The 17,748-nt window shown below is 42.7% G+C and overlaps 2 protein-coding genes across 2 annotated transcripts; one reads left to right on the top strand and one right to left on the bottom strand.

The window, feature by feature from the left end:
- Positions 1 to 3,277: 3,277 nt before the first annotated feature.
- pcnx4 (pecanex 4) lies at positions 3,278 to 11,683 on the top strand. Its single transcript, XM_083997899.1, has 11 exons — positions 3,278 to 3,421; positions 4,238 to 5,012; positions 5,102 to 5,281; positions 5,650 to 6,188; positions 6,320 to 6,420; positions 6,679 to 6,801; positions 7,256 to 7,616; positions 9,138 to 9,241; positions 9,331 to 10,442; positions 10,556 to 10,742; positions 10,942 to 11,683. The coding sequence occupies exons 2-11, from the start codon at positions 4,315 to 4,317 to the stop codon at positions 11,191 to 11,193; spliced, it is 3,657 nt and encodes a 1,218-aa protein (XP_083854025.1). The 5' UTR covers positions 3,278 to 3,421; positions 4,238 to 4,314; the 3' UTR covers positions 11,194 to 11,683.
- A 207-nt stretch (positions 11,684 to 11,890) lies between these two features.
- dhrs7 (dehydrogenase/reductase (SDR family) member 7) lies at positions 11,891 to 16,199 on the bottom strand. The gene is made up of 7 exons (XM_083998998.1): positions 15,979 to 16,199; positions 15,011 to 15,163; positions 14,673 to 14,779; positions 14,244 to 14,483; positions 13,604 to 13,726; positions 13,259 to 13,474; positions 11,891 to 12,290 (listed from the first exon to the last, which is right to left on the bottom strand). The coding sequence occupies exons 1-7, from the start codon at positions 16,106 to 16,108 to the stop codon at positions 12,249 to 12,251; spliced, it is 1,011 nt and encodes a 336-aa protein (XP_083855124.1). The 5' UTR covers positions 16,109 to 16,199; the 3' UTR covers positions 11,891 to 12,248.
- Between the last annotated feature and the right edge of the window lie 1,549 nt (positions 16,200 to 17,748).

Genomic DNA, 17,748 nt, shown 5'->3' with positions numbered 1-17,748 from the left:
GACCTGGTTTTGATGCTCTGAAGATATGGCCTTTGTTCTCAACTCCAAATGAACGTCAGCAAAAGCAAAAACATTTTTCCAATTTTCCTTCCCATCAACCTCAGCTTCAGAGTTGATGCGTTTGCTTTATGCATTTGTGGCGTCGGCGTGACCACTAGGTGTCCTTAGAGATCCATTAGCTCTCTCTTTACAATGCTGCTAATCCCTCCACTGTGAATTTACCACCTGCCCTGTACTGTAGGTAGTAATTTATCAGTTGGAGAGGGGAATACGTGTGTATGCTTCAGATTTGTGTTTGATGCCGGCATATGCCTTTGCTGAACATGCCAGGCAAGAGCCAGGCTCTAGGCAGCAAAAGTGAAAAGCTCTCCCCAAACAAGCTCCTCTAATGCATGTACTTAACTTCACTTAATTTGTGTTAATTCCCAGCATTAAGCGGGGCTAATGACTGTGCAAGTGAGTGCACTGTCATTACCGTGCTCTGGCTGACATCAAATGGCAGCTGATGGACACTTAAAAAAAAAAAAAGAAACTCTAATGCACAGATTTGGGGGCTCAGTGTGAGTACTCTAATGCATTTGGTATTGCAAAGGATAATTACATATTTTTGTTATTTGTGTACAGGATGTGCAGTATGGACATGTTAAGTATAACTGTTTCTAATGCAATTGTGTTGTCTGTGTGCGGTGTAAGTTTATAGTGAACATATACCACTTCATACAGTATGTTTCTCTTTGCATATCTGTCAGTATTTTCAACATTAAAATGACATTAGCATAAAGATTGTGAATAATTCATAAGTTCTGAGTGAACCCAGATGCACTGCTCTGTCTCTCTCTCTCTCTCTCTCTCTCCCTGCTCCTCCATGTGAGTAGACCACATGGTTCGTAGCTGGTTTAATGGGATGGAATGTGACAGGTTATGTTTTCATCTGCCTGATATGGAGCCCGGCTGCGGTGGGAGGGAGAAAGAGAGACAGACGGAGAAAGGGATGCAGAGGAGAAGTGAGTTGGTCTCCACAGTTGTATTCTGGATTCATAATTTGACATGTTTGTCCTTGTTGTGAATCAGTTATAGATGATGATGGCCCCCCTTCTCCCTCTTCCCCGTCTCCACCAACACACATGCACACTGAAAAACACATGCTCTGTATGGGGCCATTATTGCTGGTCCACTAACTCCCTACATTTGCTGTGTCTGTGCATTCAGAGCGCCATTAGTCCAAGACTCTGTGAATAATTGCTGAATGGACCATGTTTTCACTGCTATCTACTCAGGTTCCAGTGTTGGGGGTTGATGTACAGTAGGGGGTGAAGTGAGAGGGATGAGGACACTGATTGATATTTGATGCCGAGAGATAACGCAGCATCTTGTGCAGTGTTAATCGAAGCATTATGCACAGTATGCAATGCATGAACACCATTAGACTCCACATGGATTACACATTTACCAGCTTGTATTAACTTTGCTTCAAGTAGAGCTTACAATTACAGCAACATCATCGCTTGACTTAGAAGTGATGTTGTCAAATGAAATGTCCTCCCCACATTTGACTGCTGATGGCAGCCAACCACTGGCCATCATCAAAATATAAATTATTTTCTTTCTAAAGGTACACATTATATCCCAAGTTCACTTTTCATCCCTACAAATACATCCTCTATTCAAAAACAATCTTGCCATATTGCCTCTCTTGAAATCTGTCATTGAGTTATCGTTGTTGCTTGTCATTTCCCTGTAATTTGTTTCCTGTGAGGTTCCCTAGAATAAAGAGTGAATGGAGAGGGAGTGAAAATACAGATAAAAGAATGGAGTGAGAGTGACAATTAGAATGGAAAGGAAAAAGCTTTTATTTTGTGTAAACATTTTCGTGAGAGCACGCTCCGCAGAGGCATTAAATCTTAACTGCTATTCATTTCTGGACTTGCGTGTCATTTATCACATTATTTCAATCACACAAAGTATGTTGCTTGGTTAAAATAGCAAACACAGGGTAACGCAATCACAAAACAACAGACAAATACCCAATTTTCTTGTAAATTTTAACGGGAATCAATTTTCAGAGGACCGTCAGATGGTCTGCCTTTTGTGCACAGGCCAATTTGGTATCAGCCTTTTTTGCATTTGTGTTTCTTGGTTAATGACTCTTACGTCTTATTTCAAGTAGATATTCTTCATCAGACAGCTGTAACAAAAGTGGAGCAATGATTTTAAATAAGTGGTGCTATGGGGGGATTACAGGGTGCAATACATGTTGTCCTGATTGACAGGCTTTTCTCTTGTTATGATTTATTGTGTCCTACACGCCGCAGAAATTGCTTTTTCAAGATTACAAGGAAACACAACCTCCTGCCCACCCTTATCCCCCCAGCCCCAGTGAAGAATAACAACAAATTTAATCTCCTTTGCTCCAGACTGTTATCTTTCTTTGTGTTGATATTGTGGCCTTTTTAGTTGATCATTTCATGATCCTCCTTTTTGCCCCCTTCCCAAGTAAATCAATATTTTGGAGAGGCAGACACTTAAGCACAATCACTTTCATTATATTGAAATAATAAAGTACTTGTAGGATTTGCTCTTTTTGTATTAAGAACATGATAACAAGGATTTAATATGTAATATTCATATTCCTAATCCTATGCCAGTTTTGGGGACGACTAAGCGCATTAGTTTCAGGATTTAAAGATACTGGCAAGTGCCAAGAAAAATAATTTGAGAAAAGGAGGGTAAACAACCCCCTGCGATGCGTCATTTGATGTAATTATAACTGTAAAGGGTGATGGTCTTTTCATTGTTCACAAAGTAGAGCAAATTTGAATCCTTGGTTTGCATATAGGCTAATACAGTTAAAACTGGTAAGATTAAATATAGTAGCCTACCCAGTCAAACAAAGACCAACAATCACAATCTAATTTATATTAATTTGTATGAATTAAGGCTGGATAGTAATTAATAATTATCCTGATTTTTGTGATTCCACAATTAGATTTTTTTTTCTTTATGGTCAAACTAGTTTTTTTTCTGTTTTTTTTTTCATTGTGCTTTGTGAGTATTTCTGTAACGCAACAGTGTTCAACTGCACCCCCACCCCCCCCCCCCATCCCATAAATACAACAAACATGGGTTTGTGTTGTTTCCTTTTGTATCATTAATAATGTGTGTGTGCGTGTCGGTGTTGAACGTGTAGGAGGCGGGGCTTATTTGACACCGGCCAATCAGAAGCCTCGCTCTCCTCTCGTCTCCGCTCCCATTGGTCAGAATCCGTCTGTGTATCATGCCCGATGTTGCTTGGCTTTTTCTAACAGCTAGCTAGCAGCTAACGCTAGAGCTGTGCGATTTCCGCCTTTTTTCATCACAAAACGACCTATATCGTCAAATATTACACAACGCGTAGCTGCGGTTGGTTATTCTTCTGTTGACGGTAAGTTTTTTTCGCGCCAGTGTCACTGAAGCTTGGTCAACACGCTGTTATTTACCTGTTAGAAATAGCAGGCTAACGGTCAGCCCAGTTGAAAAGACTTGGTGGAAAAGCATCGCTAGCTAACACCAACAGGGCTAGGTGAGGTAAAAACACCAGACCTGACTGTCAGTCTCTGCTCAGAGGAGAATTTACTTTTCCTTAACTTGCTTGTTATTTGTATCACATGAGACTCTAAATGTCGGACTGTTAGCTTTGACAGGTTGCCTCACGTTAGCGCATCACAAGCTGCTGCTTCTCTGTTGTGTTTTCATGGCAACGCAGCAGCAGCAGCCGATGCTCCTGACTTGTTTCTGTTTGAATCTTAAAAAAATAACAAGCCAAGACTGATCCACAGTGCAATTCCGTCTTTAAAACGTATCATTAAATGGTCAGTGTGTTGACAACAGTCTGCACTAAGTGAGAATATCAGGGATGCTCCAATAAAGACACGTTTGTTATCTTTTAACATCCAATATGTTCACACCAGTGAAAACAACAAAAGTGTCAAAGGTTTAGGCTTATGTCTTTAAAGTCCTCAGTAAATATAAAATCATCCAATTACAGGAAACAGTTGACATTATACTGCAGTAGAAAAGTTGTACTAGTGAGACAGTGCAGACTGAACTTCATTTTTTTATGTGGTTACATGAAAAACAACGACTGGGGCTGGTGCTGTATGGCATTGACAGCGTGTTATATTAGTTCATCATCTGTACTGTGTTTGGTGGCTATTCACAGACTCCATTGTTGTCTAATTGAAGGTGTGCTTCATTGCAGACAGCTGTGTTGTGTCTGGGACGATGAATGGAGACGCTCCGTCAGCTGCGTGGAGATGACCGTCCACCCCTTTAGGAATGGTCAGAATGGGGCCAGATGTGCCCCTTCTTAATGAGTCCAAGCAGGAGTTTTTCTGGAAGCGATTCCCCCAGACAGTGTTAGGGGGTCCACGCTTCAAGTTGGGCTACTGTGCCCCACCATATGTCTACGTCAACCAGGCAGTCTTGTTCCTGACACCATGGCTTTTTGGGGGTATCGGTACTCTGCTGTGCCAGCTGCAGCTGCTTCAGGAGCTCCACGCAGCAGTGCTCTCTGGTCTGCTCATGTTCGGGGCTGCCGCCGGCGTCCAGGCCCTGGCGTTGTATGCTGCTCGAAGGAGCGGCACAGTAGAGAGATTTGGCGTGCCCAACATCCTGGTTGATGAAGAGGAAGTGGAATTCACCCACTGCGTCAGCCCAGAGACCGTCCGATTCATTGCTCCCGGGAAGAGGTTTGGGCTGAACGTGGTGGTGCATACAGTACTAGCCGGGGTGCTCTGTGGATTTGGAACATGGTACGTGTTCCTCGGCAGGCTGACTGCTCTCTACGGCAGCATCGGCGTGTCCATGGTGGTCTTCGTCCTGAGCTGGGTGACACTATGTATCGCCGAGTATTCCCTCATTGTAAACACGGCCACTGAGACGGCCACTTTCCAGGCACAGGACACTTATGAAATCACCCCACTCACCCGGCCCCTCTACATTTTTATTTTCATCACCGTGGACTTGGCTGATAGGTGGGCAAACCATCAGACAGACATTTGTTTAACTTCTAAAATGCTACTCTCTTGCTGTCATAACAAAGCTTGCTGTTATTTTTTTTTAGGTTTTCAGGCCCTGTCCCTGAGCTCCAACTGGCCAGCCAGGTTCTCCATGTGCTGTTCCTCTTCCTACCTCTGCTGTGGGCTCTAGGTATACTGCCTCCCCTGGATGCCCTGCTCCTCTGGGGGATGGAGCAGGCTCTTGTGTTTGGTTTAGGCGGCTCGCCCATGTCTAGCAACCTCAGGTACACACAAGGACAAAACACTTTGAGCAACATTTGAACTGTTATTACCAGATTTCCACTGAAAAATTAAATTCTGGTACTAGACCTGTAATGCTGAATTGATTTTTTAAATGTTTTTTATTTAAATTTTGAAGTGTAATTTAAAATATGATAGATATTAAAATAACTGCACATCTCATTTATGTAATTGTATGTTTGTCTCACACCAGCTTCAGTAAACCAAAATGTATTTTTTGTGTTCTGTTCATGTAATGTGTTGAACCAGTTCTGATCAATCAAACAGTAATAGTCCTACAGAAGTTACCAGTGTGGCAGTAGTCTCTGTATCATCTTCGTCCTGACTTCTCTGTGTGTATGCTGTTCCACAGGCTGCTGTTGATGTTTGGCATATCCGCCGGCGTAGCTGTGTGTAATTACTTCATCCCATCAACACTGGGTGTGGTTCTGTTCTCCATCTCGATGGGATTTCTGCTGAGCCTGGACCTCAGCCAGGTCAGCACGCTCTGCAGAGGCCCCAGGGCGGCCTTTGGGAATCGTGGATTTCACAGAGGGGGGTCGCCGCCGCCTCCTCCCAGTACTTTTGGCTGGAATCTGGGCTGCAGGGAACTACTGCTGTATTTGAGCCTGCTGCTGGTGGGGACGGCCGAGGCAGGGCTGTTGCATCACTTCCTTGGATCAGCTCAGTCTCAGAGCTTGGTTACAGGACCCCAGGCTCCCGTCAGCTACCTACTCCTCGTACTTTTCTGCCTCTGCTGGGCTCTCAGAGAGATCCAGGGAGCCTATGTGTTTGGAGGCGTGTTCCTCAATCCCCTCTACCCTAAAGGGATGTCCAATGTGCAAACTTTCAAGAAGAGGAATAGAGGATTATACATTGCTGCAGCAATCAGAAGAGTCCTGCTTAATCTTGGTGAGCTTGTTATAATAGTTATAATTTAATAAATCTGCTTTAGTCTAATCTTTACAGATTTCCCAAGCGTGGGAATACCAGTCCTCTGAAAGTGTTTTGATCCAGTACCTACTCTGTGCTTCACTTTATAGTGTCTCCATTTGCCATGATCGCTTTCCTGTCTATGGACAAATCCCTGCAACTGCTCCACAGAGCTTCCCTCAGCGTGGGATTCACAAGAGCCTTCAGAGTGGTATGTACACACTCATTCTTAAGTATCAATATGAATATAACATGCAGAAAATACTACAATAAAGACATTCTTGTTAAAGTGACTCCAGGCAGATTTTAACGGGGACACTATAATAGGTCCTTAACAAAACCAAAAAATGTGGCAATTGAGAATGTGCTCTCAACAATTTATTTTTTATTCCTTTGAAATTAACTGTTATTGATTCCTCCTGAGTGCGGTTCACTTGAGATTTGTGCCTGTCGTGTTTTCTCGGTGCAGGTGTGGCAGAGCTCAGAGGACGCTCTTCTTCAAATGGTAGTGGTGGTCTTGGTGCGGCTTGCAGCTGGGAACAATATGCTGCCAGGGTGGGACAGCCTGGGAACAGGAGTTCAGCTTCTATTGGTGAGATCAGCCTCACTTGACCCTTTATATTGTATAATACTTGTTACATCACATAAACAGTCTTTGTGTTCCACATCTATACCACAATCCTTTCAAAACATAAATATGGAATATCGACATTGTGGATACTAATAGCACTGTCCTCCCTTTTTCCAAAATATTGCAACATTTTAGTGTAGTCATAGTGAAAAAATAGATAAATGCAGTGTTAGTTATCAAAGTAAATGCTGACTGATTGTATTTTAAGGATTTAATTGTATTGAAATGTGTTTTGGCGAGCACATAATCATTACTGAAAAGCTAACTGAAAAATGAAAACATGACTAAAATTACACAAAATAAAGTAGTGAAGCACAAATCAATCAAACACATTTTATGCTACACTGGTGATTAGAGCTGCTGGTGGTTCAGTAGGTTAGTGTTTGTGATGTTTGCCTCTGTGTCTCTGGTCCAGGTGGGCCTCCTGATGGACAGACTGACCCAGTTCCTGGCCAAGCTAAAGTTCACCCTGACTGTGTTGGTGACATCTTGGACAGAGAAGAAGCAGCGTCGTCAGTCGGCTGGAACTCTGTTGGCTGTGAACGCCTCTCTGTGCCCGCTGCTTCTGGCGGTAGTGACCCTCTCTGCCCTGCTCTCTGCCCCTCTGCTGCCCCTCTTCACCCTGCCCATCTTCTTGGTAGGGTTCCCCAGGCCTCAGCGCAGTTGGCCGGGGCCCGTGGGTACCGCCTGTCCCTGCCCAGACTCCATCTTTTACCAGCAGATGAGTGGAAGTCTGGCCTCAGCTCTGAGGATGGCCTTTGCAAGAGGGTCACTGGGTTAGTTGTGCATGCTTGATATCTCCTCTGTCTGTCTGTGGTGTTTTCCCTTTTTAATCCGTCTCAAATGTTACTGTACCAGAAAACAGAGCGCACGATTTCAGCATTTATAAAAGCTGTAACTCTCTCTGAATATTTAATTATTGTGGCCATTGAAAGCACACACTTATATTTTAATCAGATTTAATGTGATTGATTCAATCAACAAAAAAATGGTTTGAATCAATTAATAGCTATTGTCACCAAATTACTAGAATTAATACATGATCAAAATATTTGGAATTGAGCATTTTGTGATTGATTGTCCCATTAATTTAATAAGGCAAAAGTATCAGAACTAGATGTAAAATTATTCGGTGTGGCTTAAATTTTTTACACACTAGTTTTTTTGTACCTTAATGTGTTTTGACTTGTACAATGATTGCAGCGGCTGAACCTTCCCGTGGGTCAAGTAGGGACTGTATGCAGATCATAGAGCACTGAAGCATCACCTCATATGGTTTAATAGTAGGAGGAATGTTGTTGTGAGCAGCTCTGTGGAGTTGCTGGCAGTAATGTGAGCTCGCATGATCCAGTTGAGCTTCCTGTGAAGTGACCCAAAAAAAAAAAAGCTCTGATCTGTATTCATTACATCCAAATGTTTCCACACCATTAACCGCGTAATACTCTTAGGTCAAACGTAGCTGCTGCTAGGATTTTGTTCTGTGCTCGATCAGGAGGGGGCAAAGAGAAAAACACAGTGCAAGTAGAGAATCATTATTTATGGACTGATGATTCAAAACTGAATAAAACCGTTGAGGTAATGTCATCACTCAGTTTTCCTTTTTTTTTATCCGTGTGCACATGGGGATGCTATAGCTGTGTTGTATAATTCAGAATCTGCACTTGTTAAGTTGATACTCACAGCCTAACGATGGCTGTTTGTAATGTTCTTTTGCTTTACTTACACTGGGGGGCTGGGGAGCAGTGAGCAGGAAAGAAAATCTGCCCAGCGTGTCAATTCCCATCTCGAGGAAGCGGATGGGTCTATTCTGAGATGCAGTTATGGGACATGACATTATCCTTGAGCAGAGCAAGCACTAGTCAACTTAAAACAAAAGCCTCCATCACCTTGCCACTGCTGCTCATCTGTGTTGAAGTAAACGTCTGGCGGCTGTCTTCTGCCTCCGTATAAAAAGGAGTGAATTTTTAGAGACTAATGGAAAGCTAAGGCCAAGAAGAGATTTAATATTTAGATCTCTGTGCAGTCAGCCAGTTAAAATAGTATCATGACCTTCCTGTACTACTGTGATGGTACACGTCTCCCTGCAGCTCATCCACTAGCCATGTTATCCACATAGTCAGCAGAGGGACGCACAGCTGATGCAAAATGAAAGGGATGCGCGCCAAGTCTCCCTATGTGTTGCATGATGTATATATTGTGTGTTCTCTTCTTCATTGCCCTCAATTTACAAATCACATCTCCAACATGTTAAATACACGGATGGCTGATCATTTGGTATATTTTCTCCTTCTTTCTAGGTTCTCTAGCCCCAGGCTCTCATTTTCTGGGCCGCTTTCAGGACCGTATGGTTTGGATAATGATCCTGGAGAGAGGATATGGCTACTGTACAGTCAACATTAAGGTACTGCATATATGTTCGGCTATTAAGGAGCGCTGCATCAAGATGTACAGTACAACAAGATTAGATAATGGTGTGTGGTTTTGTTACAGGGTCTGGAGCTGCAGGAGACATCTTGCCACACAGTGGAGGCGCGGAGGGTGGACGAGGTGTTCGAGGCTGCCTTTGAGCGCCCCGAGCGGCTCGGCTTCACCCAGGGCTTCAACCTGCATTGGGGCAACGCCCTCACCCCCTGTGCTGCACTCGCGGTTCGCGTCTACTCCGATGCCCGAAATGTGCTCTCTGGCATCATCGACTCTCACGACAACTTGAGGAAACTTCAGGATGACTTTCTCAAAGCGCTGGTCTGGTTGCTCCTGCGATACTGTGTTCAGAAGCACAAAGGGTTTCTGTGGAGTAGCGACGAGGGGCCGGGGGTCGGAGGCAGGAAGTCCCAGTCTTCCCAGTTGGCCCAGACTACCTGCACTCAGCCGCCTGAGGCCGTCGTGGTGGAGTCCAACGTGTCTTCTCTCAGGTTTAGGCAGGACAGCTCCAGCATGACCTCCTTTGGCGATTGGTCCGACGAGGACGACTTATTTGGACCTCAGCCGGCCAGGAGGACAGTGGCGTTAGTGACCGCAGAGGTCCAGCCTGGACTCATGGCGATGCAGACGGGGGCTTCTCTACCAGGCTCCGTGGAGATGGACAGTCTTTTTGAAAACATGGCCCTCTCTGCTCTGCAGCCTCTGCAGCCTCTGGGACTGGGCATCGGGATGGGGATGCCAGCAGTAGATAAAGGTCGAACCCCAGAGGTCTTCAGGGAGAGTCCTGGCTCTGTCCCTCATTTGAACTTCAGCTGCCCTCAGTCAGAGGTTTTCAACCTGCCAACAGGGTGGAGGACGTCACCGTTGCTCTCATCCCGCCTGCTGCAGCTCAGGCCTTTGTTTCCCGAGGACTGGTTTCGGTTCACCTTGGGGCGCTTTGGGCCCACTGTGCAGGGCGAGACCTCAGAGGACATGACCAAAGCCCTGAAGGAGGACGAAGCTTTGAAAGAACTGCACGCTCAGGTCGCACTTTCATGTCTCATCTCACTGGGAGCAGAGTCCGCCTTCACCAGCCCCAGTTACGTCTACAGGCTCTACTGCGGAGACGTACCGTGGACGGAAGGACTCGACTGGCTCTCCTCCAGTAAAGAACTTTACCAGCTTGCTCTCCGGGCTTTCAGGTAAAATTTACCATTAGTTTCCAGGTTTTAGTTGTTCTGATCACCAGAGCTTATTTATGCCAGAAAAATATATTTAATTGAATTAAAGCCTCTATGGTTTGGTTTGTTTTCAGGTTCAGTTTCAAGCTGTTGTTTGATCAAGCCAGCCTGGGGCCCATGGAGTCCCCTGAGGAGCTGTTCAGCACCTTGGAGGAATATGAAAGTGACTGGTACATAGGACTGGTGACAGAAAAAGGCTGGCATGACAGCGTCCTTCAGGAGAAACCTTTCCTGTTCTCTCTAGGACACGACCTCGCTATGGTAATCACACACACCAGTCCTTGTTCACATTCTGTCCATGCTACATAATGTCAAAATGAACATCTGCCGAGCATCTTGCCTACCGATTATTCTCATCCAGTCAACGGCAGGAAAATTGAGATTGGTTATAATATAGCCAATCTCAGTGAAATATACAGTACGTTCTTACATCCGTATGACCGACTGCTCTTGTCCACAGGGAACGTACACGGGACGAGTCCTGTCCCTGCAGGAGCAGCTGGTGCAGATGGGCCGTCTGAATGGAGAGGGGGTCCGAGGCCAGTGGGCGAACCTCTCCTGGGAGCTCCTGTACGCTACCAACGACGACGAGGAGCGCTACAGCATCCAGGCTCACCCCTTCATGCTGAGAAACTTAACTGTCCAGGCAGCCGATCCCCCTCTAGGATACCCCATTTACTCCTCAGCCCCCCTTCACTTCCCCTGCCTCTGAACACAAGGAGAAGCTCTTAAGAGGTTGCTATTCAGTCGGTACTCCTACAGCATACAGTCCTCTTCCAAAGCAAATGGTTATTAGGAAAATGATGTGGAGACTATAGCAAAAATAAAGAGAAAGCTCCGGACGGTTGGAGTTTTACCTTCTAAGCTGTTGACTCATGAATTCAGAGTGATGATGTCTGAATGGAAACCTACGTTGTTTTTCAACATTAATTTAACTCGTGTCTTGGTGCTTTGTTTCCTGCACCACAGAGGAAGAAGCAGTGGCATCACATTAATGATTGTGCTTAGAAAGAAAAAACAAACATTTGCCCACCTCACCTTTTGCTGTCACCTGCCGAATACCTCTGATTTTATTGTACTTTTTAGATTTCACAATTTTCAGGTTATTTCTCCTCCACGTCCATAAAAAAGGGACAAGACTTTTAATGTTTTGGTGAAGATATCAAGGATGTGCCTTGGGTAAGTCTTGCTGTATGTGTAAGGTGTTAGTGCTATTGTTTTGTTTACAATTCACTTGTTTACAATTTAGAACAAAGAGTGAAACGATAATGTCCAGAGTCTCTTGTACATATTGTTGATTTTTATATGTGTAACTGTATATACTTATAATAAAATAGTTTGGCAGAAGCAATTCTGTTATGTTTCACTGAACAAACTTACCAGGACAGAAGACTGATCCAAACAATGTTTTATTAGCCATTCAAGGTTAGTGCAAGTCTTACATGTTATTTGCCCTTATGAAAGAAATTAATAAAGGCCTTGTACCAGAAGTTCACATAATCTTAAAATGCTTGTTAAAAAATACACATATATTAGAGTTAAATTTTGAGATTATAGATTAAAGAAGAGCAAAATAAACATATCCATGTTTGTCAGACGTGTGGCCATGCATTGGGAACTGTGCTCCAAGCTTTCGAAGCAGTTGTGTGCTTTAATTTATTTCCCTTCTAAATGAAGGTAAAGATTTTGCAGGAAAACTTCTCTTTTCCAAAATTCAGGTCGGACCTTAGGAATGCAATGAAACAGTATCTTTTCTGGATGAGACTTTCAGGAGGTCTTTGGCTTGGTGAAGTACGCAGAGTCTGCATCCTGCAAAAGAAAAGGCCAACTGTTAGCACTGATACTGAACCTGGTGTCATCTGTAAATCTGGGGTAATTGTGTGTTTTTTGCAGGTATGACCTGATATTACTTTAACTGCATTGGCGTCACTGGTCAGGAATACTGTTTAACATTATACTGTTTAATATTAACTTGCGTGGACTCTTTCTCAAAAGAATACACCACAGACCCGACTGAAGCACAAGCATGTGACGCTCTGATGTCTGGCCAGTCGGAACATGACCTTTCTGCATGGCCCTCAGCCATCACTGTCCAGCAGAGGCCACCAGACACACTAGTCAGTCAGTCAGTCAGCACCGCCGGGAAGTAGTCATGCTCACTGTCATACCCTGGCCACCGTCTTCTTGTTAGACTCAAGCAAGGTCAGCAACAGCTGAGGCCCCCCAGCTGTTAAGAGACAGCTCTGCTTTGTGTCTGGCACGTTCGGCTTTATTCAAGTACTTTGGGTCCGTTCACAGTGAGAATCCCAGTTCAAATGGAGCAAGGTCAACGTCAGAGTGCAGCAGCAACACTGAGCATATAGACGACACAAACATGTCTCTTTATGGTGAGCTACGAGTAAACCGCCCTTTCACCTGGCTCTGACCAGGTGTACATAGCTGCAGTATGGGGAAATGATTTTCAAGGTCCTCCAAATCCATGGTACATCCCCAACTGAAGTTCCCTATTATGTGTGTTAGCTGAATTAATTTCTTCCTATGACTGTTACTGTAGCATCGAGCCGAATCTCCTACATGACCTGTGTTGGTGATACCTTTAAGTAGATGAGTTGAGTGACTCATGTGACTCCCAACAAACAAAACAAAACATCCAACTTGCAAGAAATGGTTTTAAAAAATTGAGAAATAGTTGATAAAATAGTATAAAAAAGTGTTTTTTCAGCCACTCAAACAATATAAAAATCCATTTTACAGTTTGGACATTATTGTATACCTACCAGACCAGCTTTGAAGTTCTGCACCCTTTTCCTCCCCAGCACATTTGTGATGAACCAGGCAAATGTAGGCATGTACTGCCAGGCGTAGTAAAACAGAAGGAAGGGCTGCTGCGCGATCCACATTTCCTTGACACCGTTGGCAATTCCCACCAGCATTAAACGCACACAGCGACTTGTTGGCATCTTGTGTACCTGGTTACCAGCTGTGGCCACAGGCTTAGGTAATGGAAGAAAAGAAAAGGTTACTGACACCAAATACTGAAATACTGTCATTCCACGACGTATTGAATATCAAATCCCGGTAACATACAGAAGCTTTTGTGTTAACACATGAAAAAACGTCACCTTGTTCAGCTCCTCTGTGAAGGCGTTGTGGACGATCTGTGACTGCACAGGCCCCGGACACACTGTGCTGATGAGTATGTTTGGATAGTCAGTCAGCTCAGTTCGAAGGGAATTAAAGAAACCCTAAGGATAAAAAAAATAATAATAATAATTTGTATAGCACCTAGGAAAACAGACAAATGACACACACAAAGTGCTTCCCATGAAAGGACATAAAAATGGGTGGAATTATTGATCTACAATAAAAGACTTTGATGTAAAATGAGAAGAAATAACAAATTGAATACGAGGAAACTTGAAAGAAGAGTAGAGCAGTGCATAAATGTGGAACAGAGGGGCATAGGTACTATCTAATTTGTGAATTAATTCTTTGTAACAAGGGGTAGACAATATAAGTTCGCTTCTTTCTACCCCCTTTCATTCAAGAGTTACAGTATTGTCACTGTTTATTTTATTTTTTGTTTTTATGTTTGACAAATGAATGAAATAAATAAATAAACTAAACTAAACTAAACATATACTGCAGGTAACATACAGTAAATCCCGATGTAACACAGCTAAAGCCCTGACACAATACACTATCTATGCACTCTCTCTCCATTAAGTAAATCAGATCAGTTGTAGTCTGTATTTCCCTCACCTGCAGAGCATGTTTGCTGGCAGAGTATCCTGTGGACAGGGGCGCCCCAGTGATGCCAACCACGCTGCTCACAGTCACAATGCTCCCACTTCCTCGCTGCGTCATGTGAGGTAAGACCTGCTTGGTGATGGAGACCGTACCCAGGAAGTTGAGCTCCATCAAGGCTTGGTAAACATCAACACTGGTCTCCACGCACAGAGAGCGCTGACTGCGACCGCCATTGTTAACAAGGACATCAATCTGAAAAGGTATGTAAAAAGTAAAACCACATGTTTGAATATATAATATTATAATATAGTTACATATGCACATAGTATAATGAAAAGGGAAGAATACAGTAAAGTGAAATAGAAATGTTGTTATTTTAATTGAAACTAATGATAAAAACGGACTGTCTTATAAAAAAAAAAAGCAATGCAGTGTCCTCACATGTCCAAAGTGTTGGATTGCAGCTTTGGTTTTTCCCTCATGCGATGTCCGCTCAAGCAAATCAAGTGGAAGAACAAGAATATCTTCATCTTGGAGGTCGGAGCAACCTTGAAGAAGAAATGGTGAAACGAATTCAGCTGCCAACAGTATGAGTAAGTCTCAGTGGGAATAAACAAACTCAGGTCAAGCACTGAACACGCTTTACAATTGATTGTCGGTTCGAGGGCAAAGGGTAACTGCAGGAAAAGGAAGATCGCTAAATGTCACAGCAGAGTTATGACTGTGTGTTACACTGTGGTGTTGTTGAAGAGCTGACCTTAACGTGTTCATTTTCTCACCTAAACAGTGACGTTTCACTCTATTCAGCTCATCCTCGCGCCGAGCAGACAGGATGAGACGTGACCCACACTTTGCCAACTGGTAGGCCAGCTCCTCTCCAATGCCACTGGAGGCCCCTGTGACCCACACCACCAGTCCTTTGAGCTTCTTCTCTGGTTAACACAAACCACACCTGTCAGCATTCAATACAAAACACATACATTTTTATTACACAGGTCGTACTGTCACTCTGTTGTGGCATAATGGGACCCCTGAATACAATGGAAAATGGATGTCTTCAACAAGTGTTTGGCATTTACTAAAACACTATATTTACTGTAATTTTTGGGTACATTTATTTAAATCTGGTAGTGGGGGTGTTCAGTGTAATATATGTTTTATGTATTTGTTCTATCTGGTTATGACTCAAGGGCACTTTTGAGTATTTGCTTTGTTTTTTTCTTCACCTTAATTTCAGGGGAAAATATTTTTGTATTTATTTTGCAACATTCATTTTCACAGCACTTGCTGAATTAATATTTAAACACATAGTACAATATGGAGCCTACTTTTGCTTTTTTTTTTATACATTCATATAATTGTTATTGTGCATGCCGGTGGTTGTATTTGTTACACAACCTTTGGGGTGTGGTTGAAATAGTCTAGTACTTGAGTAAAATAACTTATGGGCCTGGAAATGAAAACCTTTGTTAATCTTTAATATGGCAGTGGTGACATATAAGCTAATGTTTGATTTTTATGTGACGTTTGGAGAGTTCAGAGGAGGCTCATGTGCAGTCACGAGTCCTTGGTGAAATAGTTAAATATGGTTTAATCGTTGTTTAATGTGTTATTAACGGTTCATAATAGAAAAACCAGGTGTCACTGAAAGTCGCCATGTTTTAAAGTACATACATTTCCTTCGTTTAAGAATAAGTAACGGGACAAGGTAGCCTAATGGAGACAAACACACTTTTGGCGAACTCACCTGGCCTGTTTCCTGTCACACTTGCCCACCACAGGGTGAAGTCTGAATCCCCGAAAATGAAACACAAGACGTGAACGAGTAAATAAAGTGGTATAAAACACCACAACGCGGATACAAGGCAACAGTCCATCGCTTCTGGATGAATGAATGAATGAATGAATGAGCCGCACACCGCCGACCTTATGACTTAAGTAGCTGCTGTAAACAAGCTGCTACCAGAAAAAAAAAAAAAAAACTACAACCGACGGATATGGCGTCACTTCCGCTCTTGTACTTTCAAAATTAAAGCTCGACGCTTGTCAGCTTGGCACATTAAAATTAGCACTCACAAAAAACACCAAAGTCAATGTAATGAGGAAATGAATATTAATGCAGTAGTTGAAAACCAACATCTTAACTTTATCTGAATTAACTTATTGTGAATACAAAGGTCTGGATTTCTGTTGCACCCAGTCATCTATCTATCTATCTATCTATCTATCTATCTATCTATCTATCTATCTATCTATCAGTTTTTTTCAGAGGAAATAGTGTTCCTTTTTCTCGCTACCTTGAAGTTGCTGAAACTGTCCTTTGTGGTTAATGTTCAAGCCTTTTGCAATAATGAACTTTAACCACAGAATTTACACAGGAACTTGCAGGTTCTCTAAAAGTCATCATTGTTTCAAAACTAAATTCTCTTTCAGAGCAAAAATGAAAAAGTGAATAAACTGACCCTCCACCACATTACTGCAAAATGTGCAGTGTTCAAAGCATTGTGTTTGAGAATAATGAAAAAAAAAGAGTCCAGGGCCCCAGTATTACAATAAAGCACAGGTCAAGCAAATGTCTCTATTACTAAAGACATATTGTTGTACAGCAGAACCCTGAACATCATCATTACAAAAGGCATATTCAAACACAGAAAAAATAGCAATGAGTGGAGGTCGACCATTTCCTCATTCTGAACACCACAGAATAACATGATCATTATGATAACAATGCTTGTTAGCATTCCACCGAAGGACTGTCCTGTTGGTTGTGTCCCCTGTATTTGTAATGTTTGTCCTTTTGTGGGAAAGTGTAACCAAACTCATACTCTGGAATTAAAACCTGCATGTGGTTGTTTGTTAACAGGCTTGACACATCATGTTGAAATGTTCACTATACTCAAGAACTACGACAGGCTGATAATATTGATATTTATACAGTAGCTAGCATATGATTAACTGGGGAAACATAAAGATTTTTGATTCTTCCTTTTACATATTTGTGCCAAATGAAAAGACATAGCTACATAAAATATTTAAAGTTAGATCAAAGAATAAATGAACATGCCTTAGAGTCCGAGAGTGGCCTGGACTCATGACCTCAGAATTTCTATAAAATGACTTGCCACAGCCCTGCGTGATAGGACTAAGAGCAAACAAATGAATGACAAAGGAAAACTGTTCTGCCAGTGGGAATGCAAAATCTATAATCAGATGATTCTGCATTTGAATAACTTGAATCTATCACATGTGCAAACTCTGCCAATTAAAACAGGGCCATTCATTATGTAAATGACAGAAAAGCACAGTAAGCACATCAGTCTAGGTGCAGCAGCCTACTTTATTTCTTTTCTTTCTTTTTTTTAATCAAGGCGACATCAATCCAAATACAGACATTGGGATGGGAAGGTGCATCTCAATAATTCAGAATATCATGGACAAGTCCATTTTCAGTAGTTCAAGTCAAATAGACCCAACCAGTTATAGAGTGCATAAAGATGGACATACTTTTCAGATGGCC

The sequence above is a fragment of the Trachurus trachurus genome (assembly GCF_905171665.1).
Source record: "Trachurus trachurus genome assembly, chromosome: 22".
Classification (NCBI taxonomy): Eukaryota; Metazoa; Chordata; class Actinopteri; order Carangiformes; family Carangidae; genus Trachurus; species Trachurus trachurus.
The sequence above is the reverse complement of the archived record's forward strand: the minus strand, read 5'-3'. Positions and strand labels throughout refer to the sequence as shown.